General features: G+C 37.9%; 1 protein-coding gene across 2 annotated transcripts; it reads left to right on the top strand.

The window, feature by feature from the left end:
- Positions 1 to 25032, top strand: LOC136205474 (uncharacterized). Of its 2 annotated transcripts, XM_065996080.1 has the most exons (24): positions 1 to 490; positions 625 to 696; positions 847 to 890; positions 973 to 1084; positions 1208 to 1279; positions 2261 to 2323; positions 2431 to 2508; positions 2617 to 2709; positions 2851 to 2970; positions 3289 to 3375; positions 3496 to 3705; positions 3778 to 3825; positions 4396 to 4650; positions 5199 to 5278; positions 5336 to 5580; positions 14715 to 14783; positions 14868 to 14932; positions 15064 to 15233; positions 20950 to 21028; positions 22360 to 22615; positions 22895 to 22940; positions 23540 to 23648; positions 24347 to 24409; positions 24759 to 25032. In XM_065996080.1, the coding sequence occupies exons 1-24, from the start codon at positions 152 to 154 to the stop codon at positions 24837 to 24839; spliced, it is 2856 nt and encodes a 951-aa protein (XP_065852152.1). In that variant the 5' UTR covers positions 1 to 151; the 3' UTR covers positions 24840 to 25032. The 2 variants fall into 2 exon arrangements, with proteins under 2 accessions (XP_065852152.1, XP_065852153.1); XM_065996081.1 differs by lacking the exon at positions 1 to 490 and having other exon boundaries at positions 1011 to 1084.
- Positions 25033 to 25458: the final 426 nt, after the last annotated feature.

Below are 25458 nucleotides of genomic sequence, written 5' to 3'. Positions count from 1 at the left end.
CCTTATTATTCAAATTTTTAAGCAGGAAGCTGACCGCAATGCTTGCTTACTTCTCCACTCCCACTCTGCTCTTTTAAGGGAAAACTTCAATTCTTCCTTCTCTCCATTACCGTCTCATCATTTGAACTTTTTGCTCTCGTTTTCCTTTTGTATGGCGTCTCTTGCTTTCGCTTCAAAGCTATCCGTGCTTCAGCAGTTCGACGCCGCTGGATGGAAAGCACGCTTTGCCGTGCACAAATCGTTTTTCGATTCCACAAACATATTGAAATTGAGTCGAAGATGGAAGACTTATCCTTATTCAAAGACGCAGTGTTCTGGAGCTGGAGTTCCACGCGCCATCTTTGAAGTCGTGGGTGATCGAACTTCGAAGACAGAGGACCAGGAGCCGGAGGGTCGCAGAGTTCTTAGAGTTGGTCTTATATGTGGAGGCCCCTCTGCAGAGCGAGGAATTTCTCTGAATTCTGCTAGATCAGTTCTTGATCACATTCAGGTACTTTTACCTCGTAATCATGCCTAGGTTTTTACATAAATTTACATTAGAAAAAAAGTGCTCCAATTTAATCAGCATACGGCTATTGCGTGCTTATGAGTTGTGGAAGTGTTTGATTATATTTTCTGTATCAGGGAGAAGATTTTCATGTAAACTGCTATTACATTGATTATGAACTCCATGCGTATGCTATATCCTCTGCTCAGGTTTGTGTTAATTAGTTATGCTGAAGTATGCGCATTTTGGCTCTGGTGAATTGTTTTACGGATTAATTGTGGTTTTATGTGCACTGAAAAAAAGTTGATGATTAATGAAAATTACTTTGGTTATCAGTTTTTCTGTTATTCATTTTACAGGTATACTCAAATACTCCTGCAGATTTTGACTTTAAACTTGAAAGGTAAGCCAAGTTTTCAGACTTTGTGATACCATTTACAGTGGATTTGAAATTGTTAAGATGGCTAATTTTCTGTTCTTTGCAGCCTTGCCCAAAGTTTTTCATCTCTGTGTGAATTTGCAGAACATCTTGCTGCCTCAGTGGACATTGTATTCCCTGTAATACATGGTAAATTTGGTGAAGATGGTGGCATCCAGGTGAAGCATAGATAATTCTTCTTTAACATCATACGTGCAAAGAAGTTTGTATAGATAGAACGAGACCCTTCAAATGTTGGCTTTATAATGTTTGATGTTTACCCCTCCTGGTGGATTGTTCAGGAACTGTTGGAAAAGTATAATATTCCATTTGTTGGAACAGGATCAACTGAATGCTGTCAAGCATTTGACAAGGTAGAAGAAACTTTCTTTTTTCATATTGCCAAAATTACTTTGGCTTCACTTCAAGTCATAACCTAGGAAGCACCGATACTTCTAGGAGGTTAACGTACGAGTCGGGCACTCCTGACATTCGACACTCTGTGAGACGCACCCAGCACTCCAAAATAAGTGTCCCCTCTTTTTCTTTTTTGTGGGGACACTTCGGGGACACTTTGAGGGCACCGCTTCTGAGTTAATTAAGTAGAATATAGAGTTTTTTTTAACACTTTTACAAAAAAAGGGGTTGATATATAAAAAACCCTAATTAAAAAAAGAAATAAAAATCTAAAGTAAAGAATATAGCAGTCGCCCCTTTTTTGGTAGTTTAAATAGTTTGAAGTATTAAATGTTTCTTTTTGATGAATTAATGACTTATTATGGATGTTATTTATGGTGTCCCGGCTGTATCCACGTCTCATATTTTTAAAAAATGCTGTTTGCGGCACCCGTACCCGTACGAGTACCCATGTCGGTGCTTCCTAGGTCATAATATAATTTAGTTTCATAGCTAAAGTTGAATTGGTGTTTTCTTGCACTAAATGTTGAGCATTCAGATCAGAACATAGTTGTTCTTGAACCAGTACCAAGACAGTGAAAAGTCGAAAGGTGAACATCATATAAGCCTTTGGAAATTGAAAATTTTCCCTAGCATTTTTTGATTTGTTTGAAGTTTAGAATGATGTAGGGTCCATAATTTCTGTTTCCTAGGTTGTACAGAAACTGATGTGTAGCTTTTGGGGGCTATACCTAACATTAAATTTTTATCTTATTTAATTCACTGGTGTGATTTCTATTCGCTCAATTTCAGAGTCATACTTATGCAAGTCATTTAACATGATCACCACATAACATCATTGTTGGTTATCTACTAAAACATTTGGTCATAGCTTATGCAGCTTTCTGCTTGTTCACAATATATTATGGCTAACCATTATATCATTCAATCACTGGCAGTATCTCGCCTCCTTGGAGCTCAGCAAACAAGGATTTATTACTGTACCTAATTTCTTAGTTGAGGTATGTTTTTAACTATTGATTGTATTAGTTATGCCTTTAGCATCTATATGTAGGTGAAACCAGTAAATTTGTTTTTATGTCTCTTGCATTGTAAAATTGTTTTTTAGGGAAGCATAACCAATGAGTCTGATTTATCTAAGTGGTTCCTGAGCAACCAACTGGACCTTAACTCAGGGAAAGTTGTGGTAAGGCGAGTTTCTTGCATCTACTTGAGATGCTAGTATGCTACTTGGTAAATCATGTTGATATGGTTCAGCTTTAGGAACTCAAAATTGCATTCTTGTATTTTGCAGGTGAAGCCGGCTGTAGCAGGATCAAGTATTGGTGTAACAGTGGCATATGGTGTTACTGATTCTCTTAAAAAAGCGAATGACATAATTTTGGAGGTGATTTGATTTCATACAACTTGCTATTGATAATTGATGTAATTCTATTTGTGAGAACTGGACAGGAAAAGAGTTGCATTTAGTATTGTTGTTGGAAGATTACAAATTGACAAGAATTATGTACTTTTTAATGTCTGAAAGGGGATTGATGATAAAGTCGTCGTTGAAATATTTCTTGAGGGAGGGAGTGAATTTACAGCCATTGTGATTGATGTGGGATCTGGCTTTGAGTGCAATCCAGTTGTTTTACTGCCAACTGAGGTAGATTCCTATTCTATTTTTGCCTTTTTCTTTTCTTTTCTTGCAACATCAGTTTAAATTTCACAAAACGCTTCAAGACATAGAGGGATTTCATTTTGCTTATCAATTGTATTCTTATATGATGTTTTCTAACTTAAGTTGTACTTGTTCATTACTCTCAAAGAGTGCATCTTTATATTGCTTATAATCCACTTGTGTTAGATATGCTTAAGTTTTCAAAAAGTACCTTTAGTTGTAATCCTGAATATTTTAGATTAATCAAGAAATTACAAGTAGCTTGATTAAGGATTTCATTGCAATAATGATACTGTTTTCCAGGTAGAGCTTCTATTTCAAGGTAGCATTGATATAGGGGAAAAGGATGCAATTTTCAATTATCGAAGGAAATATCTTCCAACACAACAGGTAAAGCAACACTAAGTTGGACCCTTTCCCATCATAGTTGTATTTTTGAAGTTTATAAAATGTTACTTTCTGTATGGCTTCTCTCATTTCCATTTTCAGCAATTATCTCTTTCTTCGCAGGTTGCTTATCATACTCCACCACGTTTTCATGTAGATGTAATTAAAAAGATTCGAGAAGGAGCTTCTATATTATTCCGACAGCTTCATCTACGTGACTTTGCTCGGATTGATGGATGGTTTTTGCCTTCTTCCCTTAATGCCTTCTCTTCTTCGGATGGGAAATTTGGACACACCGATTTGGGCACAATAGTATTTACTGACATTAATCTGGTAAGTCACTGTAAATGCATAGGGGACTGTAGGTTTTCACTGTCATACTGAAATTTGTTGTTGCATTTTCAGATCAGTGGAATGGAGCAGACCAGTTTTTTGTTTCAGCAAGCTTCCAAGGTACTTCTCATTATTGTGTTATGCTACAGGCTTGAATTGAAAGCTGAGAATGTGATATAGAAGAATGGAGCTGTGTGGCTCAAACATATGCTCTTTATCCAAAAGCCCATCAGCTAAGCACCTAAACTAGGTTTAGATAGCATTATAGTAGTCTCATTTGACATTGTCAATATTGAGTTGCATTCTTCTTGAGAATGGAGGCAGCTCTAGTAGGTCTTTGGTAATTAAGATAGATATATATATACATGGCACAGTTTCTCAACCTATGCACTCTCCCACAATAAATAAATAAATGTTAGTCCATTAATATATAGCATAGTTATAATTACATAATCATGTATAGTTTTCATTATCTGTCCACCTCACCACCAAAACATTTAAAACGAGCTCTGCCTTTGGGTATGCATTGGACACTACAGCATTCTGTTTTAGTCGTTTAAACTGTGGAGTCCATGCTTCTATATGGTTTATTATTAGATGCTTCTAATTTTTTTTTTTTTTTTTTTTTTTCCAGCATTCATCTGTTTTGGAACTGCTATTATTGTAACAAGGTTCCTTTTTGTTCTCCAGGTTGGTTTCTCCCATTCAAATATACTGCGTAGCATCATCCGTCGTGCCTGTTTGAGGTTTCCCAATCTTGCTTCAAACAATACTGTATCAGATCATTTTCCAAGAGGATCAGAATTGTTGCACCTCACAGAAGCAATCAGCAAAAATGAAGAAACCGGTGAAGTGTTTGTTATATTTGGAGGTGACACTTCGGAGCGGCAAGTATCCCTTATGAGTGGAACAAATGTCTGGCTTAACTTGCGAGCATTTAGTGATGTAAGTTAAGACAACATGCCAGTTGGATGAGACTTTTGATGATCTGAGAAGCTATATTTAATAGATCCAAGTCTGTTATTATAATGTTCATAGCAAATAATACACCATATTAACCTTTGCATACTAAATTTGAGATGCGGTGTTAGTTTCATAAATTTGTTATTAATATGGTGAAGGATTCTAGGTATGTATAATAGTGAAGTTCTTTACTATCAATTAGTAGGTGTCATGTTGATGGTTGGCTAATTGACTTTATCATCTGAAGGCTTGATCATATGAATTTAATTACAGTTCTGAAATTTGACTGCAGAACTCCTAAGATAGGAGAGTGGAACTAGTTTAAGAAAAAGAGAAGTTTCTTTGCCTTGCAACTTCCATGAGTAGTTTTATTTATCAATTTTTTGCATTGAAGTACACCATGTTTGCTTTCTACTTCTACACAACAACAGATTCTCAGACCCTCATGTCTACTCTTGTACCTCACTTGGCATTGTGGTTTTTATATTTGTAAGCCTATGAATAATATCTCTGATTTGTTTTCTCTGCAGCTCAATGTAACTCCTTGTTTACTTGCACCTTCGGACTCGTGTTCTTCTGATGTTAGTTCTAGAGCAGTTTGGTCATTGCCGTAAGTAAACAATTTATATTTCTACACATGTTTACATAGTATATCTTTTGAATATAGTTACTCTCTTGTGTTGAGACACACTACAGAGGAAGTTCTTGATGCCTGCATCGAGGCAATTGAACCAGCTCGAGCTGCATTTACATCTTACTTGCGCAACCAAGCAACAAAAGATCTCATTGAAGGTTTGAACAAGCATAATTGGTTTGATGGGTTTGATATACCTGATGCACTACCTCAAAAATATACATTGAAGGAGTGGATCAAGCATGCCAAGGAAGTTCAAGCAACAGTTTTCATAGCAGGTTCTATTTCTCAACTATATCATTTCACAGTCAAGTTTTGCATTACATTTTCTTATCTCACCATTGAAGCGTGATTGCATATTTCATGAATTTCAAGCAACAGTTTTCGCAGTGGGTTCTTATTCTTCAACTATATATCTTTTCACAGTCAAGTTTTGCTTTACATTTTCTTGTCTCATTATTGAAGTGTGATGACACGATTTTTCATGTTTGATCTTGGACAACTAGATGCTGATTTGAGATAGAAATTTGGAATATCTTATCCTCGTTGTGTCCAATACCAATGATGTTCCAACTGAAGCTGAGTATGGGAACTTGATTGATTGTCTTACCTCTCTCTCTTTACATTTTCTTGTCTCGTTATTGAAGTGTGATACACGATTTTTCATGTTTGATCTTGGACAACTAGATGCTGATTTGAGATAGAAATTTGGAATATCTTATCCTTGTTGTGGCCAATACCAATGATGTTGCTAGAGCTAGCGATGAAGATGTGGATTATTATTATTATTATTATTATTTTTTCAATTTGCACTAGGCGAGCCTTGGCGCAACGGTAAACGTTGTTGTCGTGTGACCAAGAGGTCACGGATTCGAGTCTTAGGAGCGGCCTCTTGCCAAATAAATTGGCAGGGGAAGGCTTGCCCCCAGTACACCCTTGTGGTGGGACCCCTCCCCGGACCCTCGCTCAGCGGAGACGCGTAGTGCGACCGGGCCGCCCTTTTTTGCACTAGGCACATTGTTATAAACTGCTGAAACTTACTGGGCTTTGTATAACGAGGGCTTTGCCAGAAGTGACCATTGTTCATTTTGTATACCTTTTAGTGGAATCTATAGACAAACATGGGTATATTTGTATGATCTATCATTCTAAGAACTCTCTGTTGAATATATCACAGTATTAAATTCAGTCAACACATTTTGTAGGGGTAAATTACACACTTGGCCACTGAACTTTGCTCATTTTAACCTTATGGCCACTAAACTTTAAAACATAATAGGAAAGTAATTCAACTTTACATTTTTCAACATAAAAGTCACTATTACCCATGGACCAATCATTTTGATCTTTGACTACTCTTTTAACCGATAATCCCATCTTCTCTTCCCACCCATTATTCTTTTCTATCCCTATTTTACCGTTAAAATAATCTGTGTGAGGAAATGAGAATAGAAGAGAAGAGAAAAGAAGATAAGAGAGAAGATAGAGAGAGAAGAGAGAATTAGGAGGAAAAGAGAAGGAAATTCTTTATCAAAATTCAGGAATAACTACCAGGTACATATATGACCACTAATATAGGAATGAGGAAAAAATTGGTTACAAAGGATAACTGCCATTGAGCTGGATAACTGCCTCACTAGTGTTCAAAATAGGATGATTCTAGCTACTTTAGCTAATACAGCCTTTAGGGAAATAAACAACGCACAGCAAGAAAAACATAAAGTAAAATATCAAAGCAAAACAACAATAACAGAATTAACTAACAAGGCTAATATCACAATTAGTCCTTGGACCTTTTCCCCTTATGCTTATACGTAACAATACCCCTTCACTGCATTCTTGTCCCTAAGAATGGTAGAACTTTCGAAATTGGCCGGCAATGGACTTCGCAAATGGCTAGACCAAGACTCGAACCCTCGACCGTTTGGTCCAAGAGGCTCTGATACCATGTCATGAAACCGATTGAACTAAAAGCTCAATCTGATAATTAAGGTCCAATCATAGATCTTATATTAATCTCTGACACCAAATCCATCCTCTTCTCAGGAACCACATCAACAGCCAGAAATATTTCTGGCACTAGGTAACCCAGTTCTCCACATCAGTGCCCTCAAAGTGAGGAAGATCGCATTTAGGTAACAGTTTGTTGAAGTAGGGTGGTTTCGAAGATTGATCTCCCATCTGAAATGGGTATTTGTTGTTTAGAATTCCTTTACTGATGAAGGAGGAAGGTTGGTTATCAGAAGGGGATCCCCTCCATGGATTCGTTCAGCTCCAACAATGTCTGTTGAGTGGTCAAATGATCCTTTCGATTCTGAGCCTGCTCATGGCTAAATGAGTCCATGCGTTGCTGTTGAGCCTTATGCATATCAGTCATCTGGGTTTGCATAGTATGTAGTTGCGAAGCTGTGGATTCTCCTTTTTTCTTTCTTCTAGTCGAGTCAAGGTAACTTTGTTTTTCTTCAAACCCCCAACCCGCTCTCGAATTTCCAGTATCTGTGCATTAATTTCCTTAATCTTTTGATCGAACGGCCAAGAATGGCAGTCTCTGATACCAATGTTAGAACTTGAGATTCTAACATTTAATAAGAAATAGATTTAGGTGAGAAAAGAAAGAGAACAGGTAAGAGAGAAACAGAGGAATTGAGGAGAGACCATTTCATTGATTAATTGCATACCTTTCTAATACAGAAAACGTTCTCCATATAGAGGACGAAAGAAAGAGAAACAGTTAGCATTATAGCTGACATAATAGAGCTGGCTAACAAACTCACTAGACTCCAAATAACAAACAACTCATTAGACTCCAAATAACACACAAGCTAGCTAGAATACATGCCAAAGGCTAAATAATTGCCTTTTGAAGAAAAGAGAAAACATGTTACTGGAAGAAATAGCAACTAACAAAACCTGGAATAATTACATATCCAATCCTCTAAGTTTTACCCCATCGCTTATATGTGACACACAACCAGAATTGTATCATTGCAACAGGACTTGGAAAGTTTTTCTATGAAGTCTATCACAATGTCCTTCCAAGCCTCTTGAGGAATGGGCAAGAAGTAACCTAGGGTAGGCTGAGTGGTCTGCCTTGCACCACTGACAAGTGTCACATTGAGAAACCCAGGAGATCACCGATTGAGAGAGATTAGGCCAGAAGAAATGTTGGACTGTGAAATTTCCAGACCTTCCTGCTGCCTTGAAAGTGCATCAGCAGCCCTATTCTCACTACCCTATTTATACTGAATGATGTAATCTAACCCCAGATGGGAGAGTAAGTTTAGCGGCCGTAGGAGTAGGGAGGCAGGGACAATCACCCTAGATGGGAGAGTTGTTCAGGCCTCGGATTGCTTCCGGTATTTAGGATCTATTATCCAAACGGATGGAGAAGTAGATGGAGATGTTGCTCATAGGATTAAAGCTGGTTGGTCGAAGTGGAAGAGTGCTACGGGTTTCCTTTGTGATCCCGGCATCCCTAATAGATTGAAGGGAAAATTCTACCGGACGGCAATTAGACCAGCATTGTTATATGGTACGGAGTGTTGGGCAGTGAAACACTGCCACATCCATAAGATGTCGGTGGCGGAGATGCGTATGTTGAGATGGATGTGTGGTCACACGAGAAAGGACCGGGTGCGTAATGAAATAATTAGGACAAAAGTAGGGGTCACATCTATTGAGAATAAAATGAGAGAAAACCGACTAAGGTGGTTTGGCCATGTGAGACGTAGAGCGCTTGATGCGCCGGTTAGGAGAACCGAAGAGTGGCAAAGGGATGTAGTGGTGAGGGGTAGGGGAAGACCTAAGCAAACTTGGAGGAGGGTGATCGAGAGTGATATGAGTTTATTGGGAATTGAGGAAAATATGGTAGTGGATAGGACGGAGTGGAGGGAGCGAATCTGTGTCGCTGACACGACTTGATTTTCACGGTTTTATATGATGGTTCATGTTAGCCGACCCCGAATCATTTCGGGACTAAGGCTTTGTTGTTGTTGTTGTTGTTGTTGTTGTTGATGTAATCTAACCCCAAAAGCTTAGAGATACTCTTATGTTGTATATAAGCATGTAATTTCTGCTCTAATAGATGCTTGATACTTTCATGGTCTGTCTTGATGATGAAAGCAGAATTCTCAAGATAGTATCGCCAAGTAGAACATGCTTGTAGGATTGCTAGAAGTTCCCTCTCATATGCAGAGAGCCTTTGATTTCGAGGAAGATAACAAATGGCCTCCCATTTTGCATTAGAACTGCTCTTATGCCAGAGCCACTCGCATCACATTCCAGTGTGACTGGCTGGTCAAAGTTAGGAGTGGAGAGTACAACAACTTGAGTTATGATCACCTTAAACATCTTGAAGGTAGATTGAGATTCAGGGGTCTAATTAAAACTATCATTCTTCAACAAATCTAGAACCATAATCCTGTATAAATCTCCTGTAATAGCCCGTAAGACCTAAGAATTCCCGTAATCCCTTCAAATTGACAGGAACATGCCAATTTTGCATGGCAGCAACCTTTTCTGGATCAGTGGCTACCCAAATAGCAAACACATGACATTCCAAACTCACACTTGGATGCCTTAGCACAGAGTTGGTGATAAGCTAGTAGTTGGAAAATCATTTCAAGATGAGCTAAGTGCTCTTCATCAGATTTACTGTATATAAGGATGTCATCGAAAAAGACTGACGCAAATTTCCTCAAATAAGGCTTAAACACAATGTTCATTAGGGACAGGAAGGTTGCAGGTGCATTAGTGAGACCAAAAGGCATCACTAGGAACTCGTAATGGCCTGTGTGGGTTCTGAAAGCAATCTCTTCTTCAGGTTTCATTCTTATTTGATGAAATCCTGCTAAAAGATCATTCTTAGAAAAGACTCTAGCTCCCCTCAATTCATCAATAAGTTCCTGAATAATTGGAATGGGAAACTTATTCTTAACTGTGGCCTTGTTTAACTCTCTATAATATAATCCACACAAAATCTCCGAGTCCCCTCATTCTTAATTAGCAAACGAGGGATGCAAAAGGACTAGTGCTAGGCTGTATTACCCCATTAGCTAACATTTCTGCTACTAGTCTCTCAATCTCAATTCTTTTGATGGTGGGAATACCAGTAGGGTCTAACATTGATGGGATCTGTGGCATTTTTAAGTGGAATAGCATGGTCATGTGACCTGACAGGAGGTAAGGTAGTAGGTGGTAGGAAAACAATGTGATATTTGTTGATAAGTGGTTGGTATGTAGGTGAAACTTGGGGTGTATGTTTGGCCAATTCTGAATTTTTAGGAACCTAAGAAACATACATTAGAAAAAGCTTAGCAGTAACTCCCTTCCGTCCCTTAGACACTAAGTCATTTACACTTTTAAGAGACATAATCTTAAGCTTAGTGCTCTCAGACATTCCTTGTAACTCTAGAGGCTTGTTATCCTTATGAATAATCTTAAGCTTACTTGTAACAGGGGCAATCTGGTCTCCATAGCTATCTTCAGATCTACGAAGCTATTCGTGATTCCACTGTCAATGAGAATCATGATGGCTCTTTTATTCAGTACCTGTTTCAATCGCAGGGTATTCTAATGCCACAATGAAATGACTTATGTACCCTCCCCCTGCACTTCATTGCCATTAGCCTTTACTTGTAACAGGGGCAATTCTGAATTTTTAGGAACCTCAGAAACATACATTAAAAAAAGCCTAGCAGTAACTCCCTTCCGTCCCTTAGACACTAAGTCATTTACACTTTTAAGAGACATAATATTAAGCTTAGTGCTCTCAGACATTCCTTGTAACTCCAGAGGCTTGTTATCCTTATGAATAATCTTAAGCTTACTTGTAACAGGGACAATCTGGTCTCCATAGCTATCTTCAGATCTACGAAGCTATGCGTGATTCCACTGTCAATGAGAATCATGATGGCTCTTTTATTCAGTACTTGTTTCAATCGCAGGTTATTCTAATGCCACAATGAAATGACTTCTGTACCTCCCCCTGCACTTCATTGCCATTAGCCTTTACTTCTTCCACAATCTCCCCTTCCACGATCCCCCCTTCCTCTTCTGAATTCAAGGCATTAAGCTTCTAAGTAGTACATTTGTGGCTGGAACCTTTCTCCACACTTCCAATAGGCCCTGGGTTTTTTTTTATAGTTAAGGGTTGGTAATGGGGTTTTGGGTCAGGAGGGTTTGGTATGCGCGAAGAGGATATATGGGAATTGAAAGGTGCTGTGTTTGGTTTATATGCTATGAAGCACAGACTCTTCCCTGGGGTCGGCGTGGCGGTGTCGGACTCAGGGACTCGCAGGGGACACGGCCGGACACGTGTCCAACACGGCAAAAACGTGTACCCTGCTTTTTTTTTGTTTGTGACTTGGGACACGGTTGTAGGGAAAAAATTGTAAAAGTTTAGGGCTTTTTCTTAATTTTTTTAAAAGAGATTGTTTAATTATAAAATTTTGATAAAAAATCCCTAATATATAACCATCGCGTTCTCTCAACATTCGCGACTTTTCCTTCTCATGTGCGATATATTTGCTGCTTGTCTGTGCGTTTTTGTGGCTGTTGCTCTTTATAAAATGGCTTATTTGTGATTTATCAAGTTTTTTATATATTTTTATATGTAATATATATAACTAGGGGCGGCCCGGTCGCACTACGCGTCCCCGCTGAGCGAGGGTCCGGGGAGGGGTCCCACCACAAGGGTGTACTGGGGGCAAGCCTTCCCCTGCCAATTTATTTGGCAAGAGACCGCTCCTAAGACTCGAACCCGTGACCTCTTGGTCACACGACAACAATGTTTACCGTTGCGCCAAGGCTCGCCCCCATGTAATATATATAACTAATTATATAAAATTTGCCGTGTCCCGCCGCACCCGTGTCTCATATTTTCCAAAAATGCCGTTTGCCACACCCGCACCCGAGTCAGTGCTTCATAGTTTATATGTGGCTAAAGGAGTAGGATTCCAAACATTGCCGGGAATGGTTGGTTTGAAGGTTGATTTTGGCTTGACTGCATCAATCATCTCCTTGACTTCAGTCTCCTGAAATCTCTTCACTATTTCTTTACTAAATTCCTCCCAAGTAGCAACAGGATGAACCTTATTCCAATTCTTGAACCATTTATCAGCTCTTCCCTGCAAATATATTCCGACCAAATCCAGCTTCCTCTCCTCTGCAACTTCGAAGATCCGGAAATATTTCTGACATTTGCTAATCTATTTTTCTACCTCAACTCCGTCGCGCAGGTAGTTCACATTTTGTTGAGCAAGGGTGGTCTGGTATTAGTTTCCCCAGAAAAATTTGGGTTCTGAGGATTCCCTTGTCAGAATGGTTTCCCGATGAAGGGGAAGCTCCCTGAGAAGAACTCTAGGTATTGCGAATTAAAAGAAACAGGTTAGAAATAGAGTTCAGTTGATCTTTCATGAACTGATTCTGCTCATGAATGAGCGTGTCAATGTGTTGATTCTGGACAGTTTGCACATCTTGGAACAAGGATCGCATTGAATCCAGCTGCATCGCCGTAACCTCTGCTAGCTCCTTCATTTGGGCAGTAATCGCCTTAACTTGCTGCTCAAGACTTTCCATGAATCTTTTGGTAGGTGCTCTACTTCGTTTGGCAGTGTTACTGACCATTCATTAATCACCGGCCGGAGGTCCATGATCTCTAATACCAATGTCGGTGTGAGGAAATGAGAATAGAAGAGAAGAGAAAAGAAATAAGAGAGAAGATAGAGAGAGAAGAGAGAATTAGGAGGAAAAGAGAAAGAAATTATTCATTAAAATTCAGGAATAACTACCAAGTACATATGTGACCACTAATATAGGAATGAGGACAGAATTGGTTACAAAGGACAGCTGTCATTCTGTACAGCTGGATAACTGCGTCACTAGTGTCCAAAATAGGATGATTCTAGCTACTTTAGCTAATACAGCCTTTATGGAAATAAACAACTCACAGCAAGAAAAGCATAAATTAAAATATCACAGCAAAGCAACAATAACAGAATTAACTAACAAGGCTAATATCACAATTAGTCCTTGGAATTTTTCCCCTTCGCTTATACGTAGCATAATCTCTCTTCCTCTCTTCCCTCTTCCAAAAGATAACACCATTCTCTCACTTTTCTTTCATTTTCTCCTTAACTAACTGAACCAACAGTTTTGTTAAACCCTTTTAGCGAATGGAGTTTCTATTGGAGTTTGTTTTTCTATTTTTTTCAACAAAACAATGGAGACATCTGTTTTTCCCGTCAGTTTCCTTCTCTTTTGTTAAGCATTTTTGTGAATTTTTAGCCATTGGATATCTGCTCTGTTCTTCTTATTCACATTATTTTTTTTTTGTTATTTATTTATTTTTTCTGGTTTTGGGTTGTGAACTGTGTTTCTTTCAAGGTGGGGGTATTTGGGACTTGGATTTTCTTTTTTTTTTTTTTAATTATGAATTGTAAGTGTCGTTTTTTGTTATCAATTTTTGAATTTAATTAGGGTTTTGGATGTTTGTTTTTCTTAATGGTGTTTTACTTAAACACCAATCGAGACTCTAGAGATGGAATGAAATTTTCTTATGTGGAATGGCGTCCGTTCTTTTTTATGAGGCTGTTCCTGCAATTTTGGAGCCTTTTCTATGCTGGTTTGATTTTGAAAATGACTTTCTTTCTCTTTCTTCCCCCATCTTTTTTTCCCTTGAATTTTGACTTTAAGAAATCAAAATTGAACTTCTATGCTAATTGATTGTACAGTTTATTTCATGTCTATGCTTTTAAGTTTCCTTCTCCATAACGTGAGCTAAAAAATCCCTCAATCTTGAACTGTTGATTGAAGTTATAAAGCCCATTATGTATTTTGTTAATTTTCTTTATTCTAAAATGTGTTGTTTGGTTGAAAATTTCTCAGATATTTTGGTATAAATTGTGTTGTTTTCCCATGAATTTGATAGAGAGAGAGAAAAGAGAGGAGAAAAATGAAAGAAAAGTGAGAGAATGGTATTATTTTTTGGAAGAAGAAGGAAGAGAGGAAGAGAGGTTTTTTTAAGGGTAAAATAGGGATAGAAAATAATAATGGGTAGGAGTGAAGATGAGATTACCGGTAAAAAGAGGAACAAAAGTCATAATGACTGGTCAATGGTCATAGTGGATTTTATGTTAAAAAGTATAAAGTTCGGTTACTTTTATGTTACATTTTGAAGTTTAGTGGCCATAACGTTAAACTGAGCAGATTTCAGTTGCCATGGGTGTAATTTACCCTATTTTGTAGATTCCAGTATTTCCAATTATGGCAAGTTCTATGTGGTTTATATATTCAGATACTGACCCCTGCATCATTTGTTTTGTTAATGGCATAGTAAAGCTCAGAGGCAGAGCATTTCCTTTTCCTTACATCATATGTGAAGTTTATAGTGTTTTTCTGATGTTTTCTGCAGTGCATGGTGGCATTGGTGAAGATGGTACACTTCAGTCTCTGTTGGTAGCTGAAGGAGTTCCTTATACAGGTTTTATTTTTGAACTATACTTAGCACACAGAGAATTAACTAGCTTTGGAGCTAGATGATTACTTTTCCTTGTCTGAATTACAGGTCCTGGTGTAGCGGCTTCAAGGACTTGTATGGACAAGGTTGCAACATCTTTAGCACTTAGTCATGTATGGTAAAACAAAATAAACTGTGTTGTTTCACTTTGAAAAGTTCGCAACATTCTCTCATTTCGTTGTTTATAGTCTGAATATCCTTATTTTTTCCTCCTTTTCATTTGACATCTCATAGCATTTAACAGCTTGCAGATCAGGGAGTTCTTACCATAAATAAAAAAGTTTACAAAGAAGAAGATTTGCTAAATACGCCTGTACATGAGATTTGGCATAACTTGATTTCAACTCTTCAGTGTGAAACTTTATGTATTAAACCAGCAAGGGATGGATGTTCAACAGGTGTTGCGAGATTATGGTAAGCTTATATCGTTTTATATCCTTTGTTATTTTATATCGTTTTAATCCTTTGTTATTTCTGATGTTATTTTCCTTTTATCTGGGAGTTGGGTATTTGATCATGTACAGATTCTTTAATTATTTAGGTTCATGATTTTATGTTTGATTCTTGAACATAAATAAAATATATACTTAAGAGTGAGTTTAGGGTACCTATGAAATGTTGTAATTTTAGTATTTAACTCTGTGATTAAAGTGATGAAAGTGTTTTACAATTCATAACAAATACAGAAACCTACATATCTATATATACAAAGAGGATGTATGGGTAAAGGTATGGTCTGTAACAGACTATATGGGTGTTGAGTATGGGTATAGTCTGTACCCTATCCTAACTTGCCTATCTCCTTGAATTGTGTAACAGTCTTGAATTCTGTAACACTCCCCCTCAAGCTGGAGCATAGATATCTATCATGCCCAACTTGTTACAAATATAGTTTACGTGAACCCCATTTAAAGCTTTAGTAAAAATATCTCCAAGTTGCTCATCCGTCCTGACATAGGCTGTAGAGGTAATATTTTGTTCCAGTTTTTCACGGACAAAGTGACAATCTATTTCAATATGCTTGGTTCGTTCATGAAATACTGGGTTAGAAGCAATATGAAGCGCTGCTTGGTTGTCACACCATAGTTTTGCTGGAGTATTGACTTTGAATCCAAGTTCAGATAGAAGGTGACGAATCCACATAATTTGACCAACTGATTGGGACATGGCTCGATATTCAGATTCGGCACTAGAGCGAGTTACGACATGTTGCTTCTTGGTCTTCCACGAAATTAAGTTTCCTCCAACAAAAACACAATATAGCCTGTAGTCGATCTCCGATTTTCCTTATCTCGTGCCCAGTCTGCATCGGAGAAACATTCAATCTGTGTATGGCCATGATTCGTATAAAATATTCCTCGTCCAGGAGCTCCTTTCAAGTAACACAAGATCTGTTCTAGTGCAGTCCAGTGATCAATGGTGGGAGAAGACATAAACTGGCTAACAACACTGACAGAATATGCTATATCAGGTCTAATCACTGTAAGATAGTTCCGTTTTCCCACCAACCTTCTATATCTACCAGGATCTTCAAATAGTTCTCCTTTTGATGTGGGATGCGGTTTCGAAGTCATGGGCGCACTGCAAGGCTTAGCTCCAGATTTTCCTGTTTCTGACAACAGATTAAGAACATATTTTTTTTTGAGACAGGAAGATTCTTTTCTTACTTTTTGATACTTCAATTCCCAAAAAGTATTTTAGAGCTCCCAGATCCTTGGTATGAAATTGGCCATGGAGAAATGTTTTTAGAGATGAAATGCCTGAAATATCACTTGCTGTAATGACAATATCGTCTACATAGACGACAAGGAGAATGATACTTGATGCAGAGTGTTTATAGAAAACAGAGTGCTCGCACTTGCACTTCTTCATCCCAAACTTGTCAATTGCTTGACTAAACTTCCCAAACCACGCTCGAGGAATCTGTTTTAGGCCATATAGAGATTTACGAAGACGACAAACCTTGCCATACTCCCCCTGAGCAACAAACCTTGGTGGTTGCTCCATATAGACTTCTTCTTGAAGATCCCCATGTAAGAACGCATTTTTGATATCCAACTGATGCAAGGGCCAATTAGAACAGGCTGCCATGGAGATGAAGAGCCGAGTGGAGGCTATTTTAGCTACCGGAGAGAACGTATCAGAGTAATCAACCCCATAGGTTTGAGCATACTCCTTTGCTACCAGACGTGCTTATAAATGAGCCACTGAGCCATCAGAATTAAGTTTAACAGCATATACCCATCGACATCCAACCGACTTCGTGCCGGACGGTAAATCTACCAGATCCCAAGTACCATTAGCATCTAAAGCATTCATTTCGTCGATCATGGCATTGCGCCATCCAGGATGTGATAGGGCCTCCGAGACAGATTTAGGAACAGAAGTAGAGTCAAGTGAAGTAATAAGACAACGTGAAGTAGATGAGAGGTTAGTATAAGAAACAAAAGCTGAAAGAGGGTAGGTGCATGAACGTTTACCTTTGCGTAGGGCAATAGGAAGAGTAGAGTCATCTGGACTCATGGCAGGAGGTGGATATGATGGCGAAGCAGATATAGGTACTAGACTAGAAGCAGGAGGATGCTGACGCCGAGAATAGACTTGAACAATTGGTGGCTTAGGCATTGTTGGGGGCATGGGCGGTAGAGAATGGGAGACTCGATAGACTAACACATTATCATCGTCCGGAGTAGGAAGTAAATCAGAGGATGCAGGAAAGAATGGAAGGTGTTCCATAAATGTGACATCAGAGGATATGAGATACTTATTTAGAGATGGACAAAAACATCGATACCCTTTTTGAAGACGAGAGTAGCCAAGAAAGACACATTTGAGGGCTTTGGGGTCAAGTTTAGTAATGTGTGGTCGAACATCCCGAACAAAGCAAGTACTCCCAAAAATTCGTGGAGAGATAGGAAACAATGGTTTGTTTGGGAACAAAGTACCATAAGGAGTGGCGCCGTGTAGCACTGTGGAAGGCATTCGATTAATAAGAAAACAAGCTGTCAAAATTGCATTAGCCCAAAAGTCTTTAGGAACATGTGTTTGAACTAAAAGAGCTCTGGTTGTTTCAAGGAGGTGGCGATTTTTACGTTCAGCTACACCATTCTGAGATGGTGTATCAACACAGGAGGATTGGTGAAGAATACCATTCTGGAGCATGAAAGCTTGAAATGAGCCAGAAAAGTATTCTTCAGTATTATCACTTCTTAAGGTGTGAATTGAAACATTAAATTGGTTTTTAATTTCAGCACGGAAAGCAGTAAAATGAGTAAATAATTCGGAGCGATTTTTCATCAAATATAACCAAAAGTCATCTACAAAGGTAACAAAATACTTAAAACCAACTTTAGACACAACCGAACAAGGTCTCCAAACATCAGAATGAACTAATTCAAAGGGAAAATTAGACCTTTTATTGACACGTGGATAGGAAGACACACGATGCTGTTTACCAAACTGACACGACTCGCAATCCAAAGTAGATAACTGTGAAACTGAGGACACAACTGCTTCAAAAGGGGAAGAGATGGGTGTCCTAACCGACAGTGCTCATCAAACGGAGTGGATACAGTGGAACAAGCAATAGGTCTTCTAACATGAGTATCCAACACGTAGAGACCTCCAGATTCTCATCCATTACCAATAATCTGCTTCGTCAGGAGATCCTGAAACACACAATAATCAGGGAAAAATGAGATAGAGCAATTTAGTGAACGAGTAAGTTTACTCACGGGTATTAAGTTAAAATCAAAACCAGGTACATTGAGGAAAGAGGAAAGAGAAAGTGCAGGAGTAGGATTAACAGTGCCAGTGCCCATGACAGATGAAGTTGTGCCATCAGCTAGGGTTACATGGGAAGGAAAAGTATGAGAGGAAGATAAGAAATGTTTTGAATTACCTGTCATGTGGTCTGTGGCACCGGAATCAATGACCCATTGGGAGGAGGATGAAAGAAGGCATGTATTGGTGTTACCTGACTCGGGAGGAGCAGTGATGGACAAAGATGAATGTCGGGCAGCTAATGTTGCTTGGTATGTGGCATACTCAGCTGCAGTAAATGTGTAGGTTGGGTCTGATGATGAAGATGAAACATCAGTAGTGGCAACATGAGCAAACCGATTCTTTGGATTTTTGTGGTGTAGGTACGCTTGGTATGACCAGGCTCATGACAATAATAGCACACAACAGAGCGGCTTCCTTCTCCGAATGGTTTAGCATCTTGAGTGATACCCTTAGTCAGACCCGTAGGAAAGCGGGTTGACCCATGCTTGTGACTGAGAAGAGCACTAGAGGCGGGAACAACAGGAGGAGCGGAGATAACAAGCTCACTACGTAGAACACGAGTAAGAACCGCATGGGAGTCAGGAATGTCAGCACCGGAAAGAATTTGAGAAGTAATACCCTCATATTCTGAGCCGAGTCCACATAAAAATTTGAGAACAAACATTTGGTCTTGTTGAGTTTGTAGTACTTTGATATCAGTGCTCAGGGGCACTAACTCTTTCAACTGTTCAAAATTTGAATAAGTTGCATATAGTAGTTCTGGACAGATTGACCTTGTCGCTCGGTAGTGTAAAAAGACTTGTAGATATCATATATGCGTGAAACATTACCTCGACCGGAGTAGACAAATTGGAAGAAATCCATCAATTCTTTGACATACTCACAATGTTGAATCATGCCAACGATACTCGTATCAATGGAATTTTAATCTGAATAAATAAACGAGAGCATCGTCCTCCAGCCAATCCTCGTCAGTTGTGTTCGGAGCATCAGATAAGTGACGAATTTTTCTAATACTACGAAGATAAATTTTGACAGTTTTGGACCAATCAACATAATTCAAACCAGTCAATTTGTGGCTGGTGATCTTCTGAGACACCAGAATAATATTAGTAACAGTAGGAATATGAGTTTCGACTTTCTTTCCGTCAGCCATAACTATATAGTCCAAGGGAGAGACTAAAAAAAAAAAAGGAACAGAATGGCAGCAACAGCAATAAGGGGAACACACAGGAACCCAAATTTGGAAAAAGTGCAGGAACCCAACAACTGACCCGAGATGCTGATAGTGGAGGATGGGGCGACGCCGGAAAGTGAAGTCCGACGATGAACGGCCACCGGACGCGCCTTCATTCGCCGGCGCGTGGGTGACGGGCGAAGGGTGCAGGTGGCGCGTGAGACACACGCGCTACAGGTCTGGTGGCCGGAGTTGGACGAAACGACCGCTCGGAGGATGGGTGGTCTTCTAGCGGCGGCGGTGAAGCAAGAAGATGATCAGAACAGAATATCCTTCCTCAACAGTCTATACGCAGGGATAGAAGAGAGACCGGGAAAAAAAAATTTTACCCAGAACGCTGCTCACGGGCAGCTCTGATACCATGTGATTAAAGTGATGAAAGTGTTTTACAATTCATAACAAATACAGAAACCTACATATCTATATATACAAAGAGGATGTATGGGTAAAGGTATGGTCTGTAACAGACTGTATGGGTGTTGAGTATGGGTATAGTCTGTACCCTATCCTAACTTGTCTATCTCCTTGAATTGTGTAACAGTCTTGAATTCTGTAACAAACTCAAACTAGCTTTTTCTTCATGTGATTTTCTTACAGATAATTAAAATAAAATCATGTCCAAATCCTTTTCTCACGAGACTTCTCCATCAACACAGTTGTTTTGCTGGAACATTCTTTACTGGTTGCCTTTACCTTTGTTCTTGAATACTGGAATATTCCTAAAATTTAATGTGCCAAACCTGATAATTCATGCTACACCCATTTAAATGTTTTTTCTTTTGGTGGCAAAAATCACCCTGAGGCCCCGATCTTTCATTTTTTCAAAAAATCTGTACAAACCTCATTTCAAATTGTAAAAGAATAATTTCAAAAACACATGAAATAAATCACTGATCCGAATTAGATGTTTACAACTAACTAATTTGGCAAGAAAGGGTTTAATCTGACAAAAAAGAAAAAAGATCAGGGGCTTAATGTGTCCAAATAAAAGGTCAAGGGCTTAATGAACTGAAAATGAAAGATCAGGGCATCAAGATGCTTTGTGCCATGTTCTTTTGGTGTATCATTGTTGAGGAATAGTGTGATTATTTGTTTTTGTCCATGTAGTTGTGCAGATGACCTTTCAGTGTATTTAAAAGCATTGGAGGATTGCCTTCTACGGATACCACCTAATAGTTTCTCAAAGGTACGTGTTGGAATCCTTGCTAGATTGATGGCATCATAAATTAGTATGACAGATGCTCTTGGCTGAAACCAAAGGTGTTGTGATGCCTACAATTGATAATAAGGTGACTACTAAGTAAGAAACAGAGTGTTAGGTACCATCTGTATAAGAGTGAATGTACTTCCTGTGAACCTAACACATGCAAGGATTAGCTGCCTGTTTTCTGAATCATAAATGCATCTAAAGTTTCATAGTGAAGATTTCACTGCTTAAGCCATTAAGCAATCTTCTGTTTAAATGTAGTGAAAAACAGCTGCTCTTTTACTTCTACATTTTTTTTGTAGTTGTCATTGTGATTACAAGTTGGTCTGATTTCATTTGGATGAGATATCAATTTATTGTGAAATATGCTTTCCATTTCTAGAACTGATTTTTTTTCATTGTAGTGATGATTATTTTGAAAGCAATTTTCAAATTGACATGTCCATGAGTTTTTTCTAAATTAACAAAAATGTTAGAGAGTGTTCGGAAACCCATTTTAGGTGGAATCTAATTTATTTCTTTTTATTCCAATTTCATATTTGGAAAAAAAAAAGCAATTCTCTCATGTTTAAGCTTGTGATGTGAGAATCAGAAATCATGCCAAACTTGGCATGATTTTTTGAATTCAATTGGGAGTGACGTATGGAGGACACGTTAGTTCGATTAGGAATTGAATTCATTTATATTAACAATGTTCTCCAAACCTTGGAAATGATTTGGTAAGCGAGTTGAATTGAATGCTAGTCAGGAAATTCAATTCTTTTTTTTGCATGTAATTTGGTTTCATGACATGCTATCAGATGCTCTTTGACCAAGTGATCAAGAGTTCGATTTCTAGCAATCCTATTTGTTGATTTAATTTCAACACATGGTAAGATGGGCATGCGTTGTGTACGCTTCAGGCCCAGGTGGTCTTTGCGTGTGTGAGTGTGTCAGATATTAATATGAATTGAGCTTTTAACTACCAGTTTAAGCTTTTAGTTCAATTGGTTCCATGACATAGTATCAGAGCCTCTTTGATCCTGACAACTCCATTTGTTGATTTAATTTCAACACATAGTAAGATGGGCCTGGCTTGTTCACTCTTCAAGCCTAGTTGGTATTCACATATGCGGGGATGTGTTAAATATTAATATGAATTAGGGCTTTAACTATCAGTTTAAGGTTTTAGTTCAATTGGTTCCATGACAATTACAAACAAGGGGTGACAGTTTTCCTCACTTTACTAACTTGGATATCATGCATAATTGATAAGGAATCTCTCAATTGCGTCTGAATTACTTGCATCTCTGATTTGGTGTAATATTCAGGCACATGGAATGATTGAGATGCCAAACCCTCCTCCAGAGCTCTTAATCTTTGAACCCTTCATTGAGACTGATGAAATCGTTTTTTCTTCCAAATCTTTGGCTGGAAATGCACATGGTCTTGATTGGAAAGGAGAAAGTCGATGGGTGGAAATAACTGTTGGTGTTATAGGGAAACGTGGATCCATGCATTCACTGAGTCCAAGTATAACGGTCAAGGAATCTGGTGATATTTTATCACTTGAGGAGAAATTTCAAGGTATGCCTTTGCTTGTTGCCATTAATTACCTTAGATATCAGTGTGGATTTTCATCTGTGGTTTCCTTTGTTTTTTCATGCTGGCTATGGTCTTGATCATTTTTTGAAGTTGTATTGAATAATGTAGAGATGATGTAAGATTTGAAAAAGTGGACCAGCGAAGAAGATTTTTAATTACATAGGAAGTTTCTAAAGTTTGATGTCAAGCTGTAGTTAGTTCACTATATCTGTTGAAAAAATATCCTTGTGTATTGTCTGATGTCTTTCAAAATTATGACAGGTGGAACCGGCATTAATCTTACTCCTCCTCCAGCATCAATTGTTAGGTTTGTAATAGAACCTTCATTCTGAATTTTATGATGTTTATATTTCTTGCTCGAGTTTTTCCATTTTAATTTGGAAAAAGGAAATGTCGCTCTGGACACCATATGGTTTACTCTTGCGCTGGAAATTATATCATATGGCAGATTTGTGATAATTGCACTATTCTTTGTTCTGAAGCTTGTGTTGTCCTTCCAGCTATGCATCAACCTTTAACTATAAACATTTTCAGTTTCTAGGAGCTTTGTTTTTAAAATATCTCTCATTGATCTTTACTTTTGGATATGCATTCTTACGGCTCCCATTATAAAATTTTATTTCTATCATTTGAAGGAATGTAATATGTTTTAATATTAAGTACTTGATTCGTACATCGAGTGCAGTTAATATTTGTGGTGAGAAATGTGATTTTAACATGTAGATTGGTATTCCACAACACAGACTTATAATGATCTACTCGTTATTAAATCTGATATAGCTCTAGTTCATGCATCAAGACCTCCATCTACAATTTCTCTTTTGTCATCACATCATTCACAGCTGTTAAGTATAATATCTTCTTTGGTTGTGAGTTGATTAAATAAATGTTTTCTTCTTCAACCAGTAATGAGGCTTTGGAGAAATGCAAACAGCATATAGAACTTATTGCAAACACTCTGCAACTGGAAGGATTTTCGCGGATCGATGCTTTTCTTAATGTTGATAGTGGAGAGGTACGTTGATCTTTCTACTCCATTGGATATGCCCCATTATGCCCTTTAGCCGAGTCAAAATCACAACTACTCCATGATGTTGTAGGAAATGCTTGATTTGCCTGAAATAGATAGAGTTTCAGCTTCTTCTTTTTTTCACCAAATGTGCAAGTTTGGTGTAATTAACCATCATTACCAAGTGATTCGGACTCGTCAACAGTTAATTGATTGAAGATGCTATATGAGTTAGGTTTAGATTGGAGCAAGGCTGTCATAAACATTGTTGGAAAAAAATTAGGCCATATTCATTAAAAAAAAAATAATACTTTCATATAATGATAATGTATAATAATTAACATATAAATATAATAAAAATACTTTTAACTTGAAACACCAAAATACTTTTAACTTGATTTTTAACATATAAATATAATAAAAATAATTAAATTAGATATTATATAATAATAATAATAATAGACTGGACACCTTAAGACTCTTAGAACATTGACTTTCTGGATAAGTTAACATTTACTTAATTTTTCACATAATAATTAATAACAATAATTTATTTAGATTTGTATAATAAAAAAATTGGGTCCCCTTAAATTTGGGGCCCTGTGCAGGAGAGCTCCTTGTACACCCTTCTCCTACTCCCCTGATTGGAGCATCTATTTTGATAATATTTCTTAAATAACTTTGGTCCATGTCTCTGCTTGCAGGTGTTGATTATAGAGGTCAATACTGTCCCTGGAATGACTCCTTCCACTGTTCTGATTCATCAGGTAATTACTAATAAAATAAATTGTGGAACACAAGTATGTTTTACTGTTTGAGCATTTTTATGAGAACTGGGTGGTTTTTGGGTTTTGTGAAATAATAAACATTAGCAGAGAAGTGGAAGTTCTTCTCAAATATTCTAAACTAGTTCCATATTATGCTAAACTTGCTAGCAATTTAAGTAATTTATCGTGCAAAATAAGTTAACACGAATTGGAATGATGCATTTTGCATGAGTTGAATGGTATGAAATAATAAAAGCATGAGCAGAGAAATGGAATCTTTTCTGAAACATTTAAACAATTTCATATTATTACGCATCATTGATTCTGCTTTGCGCTTTGGTTTGTACAGGCACTAACAGAACAACCTCCTATGTATCCTCACCGATTCTTTCGCACATTGCTGGACTTGGCATCAGAGAGAAGTATGTAGAGTTATGTTTACCAGTTGCTGTATTATATTTGCTGGGTTTGTTGAATTTGAGATTTTGGTTTGTACCCCTTCACCAATTACCCTGGTCATGATGATTATATTGGAAGATTAGAGAAAGTTGTGCAAGTGATCATGCAATTTATGGTCGTTTGTTTTGTCATTAATGTATTTGAATGAAAAGCATTTGGATTGAGATTGATAATATGTGGATGTTATTCTCGAACCTTATGTCTGAGCTGGATGTCCATAAAGTACCTAACGAGGATCCATGTAAAAGCTAACGAGAGGTTACTCGAATGTCTTGTGACCATATGCAAGGGTCTGGACAAAGTGCTGATGCAAGTCTTTTGAGTGCCTCAACTCCACAGAACTGAGATTCAAATAAAGGTCGGAATGAATGTTTGTGTATTGCTAGACTACATGTCAAGGATCGAATAGTAGCATATAATCGTCTGGATGTCCGTTGATTGCATATTTGGGATTCAGTCGATTAACCGCAGATGAAGGTCATAAATTGTGCATCTAGAGGAGGTCAGTGTGAACATTGCTAAAGAAATGTGATATACGTGGACAATGATCCTCCAATAGGAAGATGACATTATAAAACCTTATTAGGAAA

The sequence above is a fragment of the Euphorbia lathyris genome, chromosome 9 (genome assembly GCF_963576675.1).
Source record: "Euphorbia lathyris chromosome 9, ddEupLath1.1, whole genome shotgun sequence".
Lineage (NCBI taxonomy): Eukaryota > Viridiplantae > Streptophyta > Magnoliopsida > Malpighiales > Euphorbiaceae > Euphorbia > Euphorbia lathyris.
This window is presented reverse-complemented; position numbering and strand designations above follow the sequence as displayed.

What these genes read in the sequence shown, in the direction of transcription:
- LOC136205474 (XM_065996080.1), top strand. Translation starts at nt 152, where the DNA reads ATGGCGTCTCTTGCTTTCGCTTCAAAGCTATCCGTGCTTCAGCAGTTC. An exon ending in TACCTAATTTCTTAGTTGAG is followed by an intron (nt 2,324 to 2,430) that starts GTATGTTTTTAA and finishes ATTGTTTTTTAG; the next exon opens with GGAAGCATAACCAATGAGTC. An exon ending in ACAGGTGTTGCGAGATTATG is followed by an intron (nt 15,234 to 20,949) that starts GTAAGCTTATAT and finishes TTGTCCATGTAG; the next exon opens with TTGTGCAGATGACCTTTCAG.